At 47.4% G+C, this 6,825-nt stretch overlaps 1 protein-coding gene across 1 annotated transcript; it reads left to right on the forward strand.

Annotated features, from left to right (window-relative positions):
* The first annotated feature begins 1,014 nt into the window (after positions 1 to 1,014).
* Positions 1,015 to 6,101, forward strand: LOC125544024 (putative cytochrome c oxidase subunit 5b-like). The gene is made up of 6 exons (XM_048707551.2): positions 1,015 to 1,263; positions 1,350 to 1,441; positions 1,547 to 1,597; positions 5,335 to 5,401; positions 5,493 to 5,572; positions 5,708 to 6,101. The coding sequence occupies exons 1-6, from the start codon at positions 1,119 to 1,121 to the stop codon at positions 5,774 to 5,776; spliced, it is 504 nt and encodes a 167-aa protein (XP_048563508.1). The 5' UTR covers positions 1,015 to 1,118; the 3' UTR covers positions 5,777 to 6,101.
* Positions 6,102 to 6,825: the final 724 nt, after the last annotated feature.

Genomic DNA, 6,825 nt, shown 5'->3' on the forward strand with positions numbered 1-6,825 from the left:
CGAAAACGGCTACACGCGTATGAGAATGTGAGAGTGTGGATTAGCCACCCAACTGACCAACCCCTTCTACAGTCACCATGGGCCTCCTTTTATAGATCAAGGGGTCACCACAATGGCAAATCAGTCATTATGCACTGATTAGATAGCAAACAATGCTATCTCACCTAACTCTACAAGCTGACATGGCGCATTAAATGCGCCGCTCAACATCACATCACAGCTCGCCCGGCAGGCCCTGTCGGGCTGTTTTGCCAGCTCCGCGCCTGCTTGCTTGACATGTTTCAGGACGGGTGTCCCTTGGAGGCATTTTCTGTAGGAAGTGGCTGCCATGTGGCGAATAGCAGCCACTTAGTCACATTGGAGCTTGACATCGCACTGATTGACGACTTGCGTTGTGATGAGGTGGTGGGGTGGAGCGGTTCTACCTCCGTAAGCCTCGGTAGGCCTGCCGGAACGACTCAAACGCTTGCTTCCGGGGGTAACCCCATCCTCGCCAGGCTCGCCTGCCCGGCAAGGGAGGTTTTTCCCCTGATGATATCTTACTTTTCTGGCTAGTCTTGGTCCTTTTGTGCTGCACGTTGCTCCTTTGAATAACTGACCCCTTGTGTTTTAGTCTGACCTTGATGCTGTGATCTTATTCTTGTGTCTGTGCACAGTCTAGACAACGGACACAGGGTTTGTTGCACCGACAATGATGATCCTCCTGATTCCTCTTCGATGAACTTGTTAACGATGTAACTATTATTTTGAGTTCAACAAAGTGTGCCACAAGTTCATTTAAAAAAAATGTGGTTTAAAAAAACATAAGTGTTTTTTCTCTCCTACTAGGTACTCCTAGGTTTTTTCTTTTAGGCAACTCTCCTAGGTACTCCTAGGTGGCACGCCAGAGGCGGCGCCACCACTCGAACACTTGTCACTCTCCCCTCATTTCACAGTCCAACCTTCGATCCCGTCCGTCCATCAGCCCGCACGGACCTCGACGCACCCCCCCCCCCCCCCCCCCCCCCGCAGGTCGCATCCAGATCAAATCGAGCCTGCCCTTCTCGCTCGCGTCCCAACTCCATTTCCCTTTCCCCCGAGGAGGCTGCCGCCGTGACCTGAGAGCACACGCACGCACCATGTGGCGCCGCCTCCAAACCCTAGCCCCCGCCCTCCACCGCGCTGCCGCCGCAGCCGGCGCGGCCCCCTCCCCGGCCAGCGCCCGGGCCGCTCCCCTCTCCACGGCGGTCGCGGCCTTCCGCCGCACTGGGCCCCTCCTCTCTGGTAAGGCCCAACTGCCCCCTCCCCAGATCTCGTTGTCGTGGAGGTTCCTGGCGCTGATCGACTGGTGGATTGGCGTGTTTCTGCAGCGGACAAGCCGGCGGCGGCAGGGACGAGTGTGGAGGACGTCATGCCCATAGCCACGGGGTTGGAGCGCGAGGAGCTCGAGGCGGAGCTCCAGGTGAGATGGATTGGGCCTTGGGTTTGGAGATTCCGGCTGGAATGCCCCGTTTGGTTTGGTCCTTGGAATGGGCTGTAATTTCTCGATCTGGTTGTGGTTTCGCAGGGGAAGAAGCGCTTCGACATGGATCCTCCTGTCGGTCCCTTCGGTACCAAGGTGAGGCGTTGATACTATTATCTTGGTTGTCTGTGATTTGTTCTTAATATGGCAAATGGGATCATACATGCTTGCTCTGTTTAGGTTCATCGGAGCACTTTGGTGACTAATTTATTGATTGATAGTTTAATGAATTGAGTGGGATGTATCGTGCATGTATCTTTCCAGTAATATTCTGTGATGTCCTGATGCACTTTGGAGATTTGTCTATGCACGCAGTTCATCAATATGCCATCATCCATCGGTGTAGAAACTCGTGGGTGTTCTATCTAATGGCTGCTGTGTTTAATTTTTCCTTGTTCCCTGTCTACCATAGCATCAATGGACAATGGTCACTTCATGCTGTTCGGTCAAATGATCATTATTTACCCCTGCCTTTGCTGGTTAATTTGTGATTTTATGAGTTATGACCAAGGGCGTAAACCTTATTCATGTGATTTTATGAGTTATGACAAAGGCTGTAAACCTTCTTCACTGGAAATTGCTACATTAGAAGGATCTCTGTTGCCTTAAACTTCTTTTATTAATGCATTAAGTACTGGTTCATTATCTTATGCATTTCATGGTTGCATGTGTGTGTGTGTGTGTGTGTGTGTGTGTGTGTGTGTGTGTGTGTATAGAGATATAATGTGCTGAAAACTTGATTTGTTTACACTATTAAGCAGTGTAATTCAAAAGCTGTTAGGCCCTGTTTGGCAACCCTCCGGTTTGCAGATCTGCCAACTCCGCAGGCGGGGCCTGCCTGGACGGTCCAGCTACACGGAGTGAGATCTGTGGAGCACAGAGGTCCCACAGTACAAATTGCAGAGCACCAGAAATTGGGGTATATGGAGCAGCGATTCACATTGTTGGAGAATATTACCCACAGTCCCGCCGATAAGTGGGAAAAAGTATTTCGCTTTCACTCCCCACCCGTGATGTGAACCAAACCCCTCTGCCTCCACTTACCTCCATGCCACAGATCTCTCCCTCTCATCCCCCTCTCCTTGCTCTTCACACAATGGCCGAGGACACCCAGAGTGTCAGCACCAAGGGCAGCCATCGCTGCCGGCAAATCATGAGGCATCTTTGACGATCCTCCCCGTGCAGAACCTTCCTAGGTGGCGCTCAGGCTGCAAATTGAATGCACCGACCACACAAGCTGTACGGCTAGCAGTAGTTTCCTCCGCCACCTCGCCGGTTTCTCCAGCCAGGAGCATCAAAGTTCCTGCTGTTGGAGTCCTTCCCCAGCCTCACCCTTCGCCACCCTGTGGAAGGCCCCGTGCACGGCGGGCACCTTGGCGAAAGAGGGTGCACAACAGTCGACACGAGGCTGGAGGGCCTGGTTAAGAAGCGGCCATGAGGCCGGAGGTCCCGGTTAGGAGTGGGGCCGCAACAGACGTTGGTGAGCACGGTCGCGGTGGATCCGGCTCTGTGAGTGGTGGCTGTCACAGCGGTGATGACGAGCCCGGAGGTGGAGTCGACTATCGTGAGGAGCTGCTTGTGCAGCAGCCTGTGCGGGAGCCGGAAATATATGTCCCTGGGGTTTCTCATGCGGGGAGGACAGGTCGGAGGTGGAGACGGTAGTTTTCCTTTTTTTTATCGGAAAGTTCTGGAAGATAGAGAATTCAGGGAGATGCTACTTGTTTGGCTCAAAGCGCTGGCCTGCCATCTGCCCCGAAGATGCCAGATGATATTTTATTTGGCTGCCAGCCCATACCACGAACCGGGAGATGGTATTTTGTCGGGCTGTCAGCCCAGGCCCAGAACCGGGAGCCGGAGCGAGGCAACCGAACGGAACACCGCTCGGCGTTTTCGTACGAGGAGTGAGATTCCAAAATTGGGAGCAGGAGTTGAGGATTTCGTGGCACTAGAGAACTCTGAACATGCCCTTACTCCTGGCTCATACGGTCATAACATAAGAGTTAATAATGTTTCCCCCAGCCAGTACAGTTTCTACAGTCATGACTTGTATGAAAACTCAGCTTTAGTCTTACAGCTTGTTTTCTGTTCCAAACAGAAGGCTGTGAATACCCGTCATAATATGTCCATGTAAATCTCTTAAGGCTCTTACTGCAAGCCCACTGATGCATATTTTCTGTTATGTGAGTTGTGATGTTATATTTTATATCTACTATTTCCAGAATGGAACATGCCGTGCCAAATTTTGTTGATTACACGGGGTAAACCAAAGTTAACAGGAATCCAGGACAAGAAACCGGATCACTAATGGTCTGTTTGGTTTGCTGCCCAGACTAGCCCTGCCAAATTATTGGTTGCCTATTTTTTTATTGTTTGCTTTGTTGCCTGAAATTTTGGTTACCAATGGGTGTACACCCCTCCCTCACAGATTTTTGCCAAATAGTTGGCCAAATGAGGGTGAGGAATTCCTTGGCCAAAAAATTGGCAAGCCAACTCATGCCAACATTTGGTAAGGCTAGTGTGGGTATCACCCAAACACACCCTAATCGCAGTGTGTTCGGTAAGCTAGTTCTGAACACGGTTACGTGACCCACGTAAATCTGGGTTGATGACCCAATTACAGAGGTATATATGGCTTGAACAGAAAATTGCGTTTTATTGATCACAGTGAAGCGCGCGCGCACACACAAATATTCTAGCGAACATGACACATTGCAATAGCACACTGCAAGCTCCACAGAAACAGAATTCAGAACAGTAACAACGGCCCAAGCCACCTTGGCAGTACTGGTGGCAGTGGCTCCATCTCCCCTAACTCGTTTCTTTTCCTTAGCGCAAGAAACAGCACTCTTCTGTTCTCTGGGTGAAGCAGTAGTAGCAACGAAGGACTGGTTTAGTTGAAGGGACACTTGGGGGGAGGGGGGGCAATGAGCGCTCAGAGAGAGACGAGCAGAGGTGGCTGGATCTCAGAGAGGTAGGGAAAAGGGGAAAATGCAGAAAGCAATGGGATCGAACGGAGGCTGCGTGAGAGAGAGACGCATTATTTGGGCCAGCTCTAACTATTATACCTGCATCTTTCTGTGATTTATTTGTATTATGGAGATAGAATTTTCTGTGGATATCTGTTTGGTGTTTGCATGACCATGTACCCTACCTCGTGATTTATGGATCTCATATTTGATTTGTAAACCCCCATTGAAGATTGAACTCGATTCAGATAAAATGACGATCGTGAATCATGAACTGTGAATTTGGCAGCTATGATGTTGCATTGCAAACTTGAATATGTTGTGTAATTCAGGTAACCTGGGACTAGAGAGATATTAGGCTTTTGAGTGAATTGCATCTGAGTGTTTATGCAAATCCATTTTCCGTCAGTTCAGACTTTACCAGAACTTATGTGCATATTCAGACACCTTCCATGAATTTACTACAAATATGTTAGATTTGAGGGATGGGTCATGCTGACCTCCTGTCGCAGATTCCTTTTACTTTATCTGCTAATTCTGTGTGTTCACTTGACCTTTAATCTATACTTTGATGTTTGTCTGCCTTTTCCTTGTCTGTTTTCTTTTGTTGATGGAAAGTGGGAACTGACAAGTTCTCTATATTCCTTTTGTGTGCGTGTCTTTGTACTGTTCCAGAATTTTTAAGTTGCAGTTTCCATTGCATTGTCATGGTGGTTATGGTATGCGGATGCATTCTTCATTCTGTAGAAGATAAAATATTGTTTGACTATAAGTTCAGAACCTAAGGAATTGATCCATTGTTTCTTGTCAACTTCAGTGCCAGTTCTCTGCCATATTGTTCATTTCACTTTGATTCTGTACCTGCAGGAGGCACCAGCCGTCATTGAGTCCTATTTTGACAAGAGAATAGTAGGTTGCCCTGGTGATGAAGGAGGTACGCTGTTGTGGAACTGGTTCATCTGAGCTCTAAACTGCTAGATGTGGCAAGGATTGTATAACACTTATTGTGGTTGGTTTATTTGCAGAGGATGAGCATGACGTCATATGGTTCTGGTTGAAAAAAGATGAGCCACATGAATGCCCAGTCTGCTCACAATACTTTGTGGTAATTCACGTATTAATTTTAATTCAGTATATGCATTTGATGGCTAGTTTGTCTTGATAAAACATAGCATCAGCTGCCAGGCTATGTTGGTGTATTAGGTTTTGTAACAGACGTTTTGCTGCTTGATTTATGCAGCTTAAGGTCATTGGTGATGGTGGAAATCCAGATGGGCATGATGATGATGATGATGGTCATCACCACTAAGGATGCCTCGTGGTTCTGAAAATAAGAATTTTATGAGGCATATGATTTTGCTTACGCGTTCTAAGCACCAGACTGCTCCACGGCATCCTTGTTTATGAATATACATTTGGTCATCAAGCAGGCGGTAGTTGTCGCCTTAGGTTTTTTTGTGGAAACAAAACTCTTTTCAGATTTGTCCAGTGCATGTGTTATGGAGCATCATCAAATAAGAGATGACTGCAGAGAATTTTTACTTTTGCTACTGAGTGGCCATCGGGTGTGATGGACCTGACCAATTCAATCATGGAAGAATTTATGCTGTGCGGTTTGCAAAATTTCTGTTAAATTAACAGTTCCTCACCCATGCCTTGCTAATGAGTGCGTATAATAGCGCTCTCTACCCTGTACCGTTTCATCGCAATTGTTTTCTCAAAATGGCCTGGACTGACCCTTGGTTTAAGATGGAGAGTATGAATGAGCACTTAGCTTTTGAGATAAAATACCATTCCCTTTAGATATCCTGTCTTACATGGGGAAAGGTTAGTAAATTGTAACGTTCGTTTGCGGTAAACGAAGGAATTGTCGATACCGGGAAATGATGTAATGTTTGTGGTGAAAGTTAGTTGATGTAATGTTTGTGGTGAAAGAAAGAATTGGCGATATCTTTGCAGTGCGAGATTTGCCAACCCAAGCTCATAACATAATAAGCTGCATAAATGTCCAGCTCCAACTTTTCACACAATATGCTGTGAACTCTCGGCAAAAAATCTTTTCCTCGTCGGTCTAGCAAGATGTGTTGCATGGCAAGTTGGGTTTCTGAGTTTCTACCAACGAGCATACCTGGAAGAGAGGATCGCTTATCTTTGAGAGAATTCTTTATTTAACATCGTCTTAAAATTTGTTGCCTTATTTGACACTGAAAAAAAATGTCTTTCTTATTTAACACCGAGTTCAAATTCTATGCCCTTTATGACACTATCAGCTGCATGAGATCCACACCCTACCGCCCCGGATGTGCGAGCCACCGGCACACAAGCTCCATGTGTGTAGTCAGAGTTAGTGCTTGTAAT

Source organism: Triticum urartu, chromosome 3A (assembly GCF_056163025.1).
Source record: "Triticum urartu cultivar PI428250 chromosome 3A, HENAU_Tu73, whole genome shotgun sequence".
NCBI classification, from domain to species: Eukaryota; Viridiplantae; Streptophyta; class Magnoliopsida; order Poales; family Poaceae; genus Triticum; species Triticum urartu.

Bases quoted from the DNA above. Each gene is read 5' to 3' on its own strand.
- LOC125544024 (XM_048707551.2), top strand. From the start codon at position 1,119: ATGTGGCGCCGCCTCCAAACCCTAGCCCCCGCCCTCCACCGCGCTGCC. The intron at 1,442-1,546 runs GTGAGATGGATT...GTGGTTTCGCAG, and splicing joins AGCTCGAGGCGGAGCTCCAG to GGGAAGAAGCGCTTCGACAT. The intron at 1,598-5,334 runs GTGAGGCGTTGA...CTGTACCTGCAG, and splicing joins TCGGTCCCTTCGGTACCAAG to GAGGCACCAGCCGTCATTGA.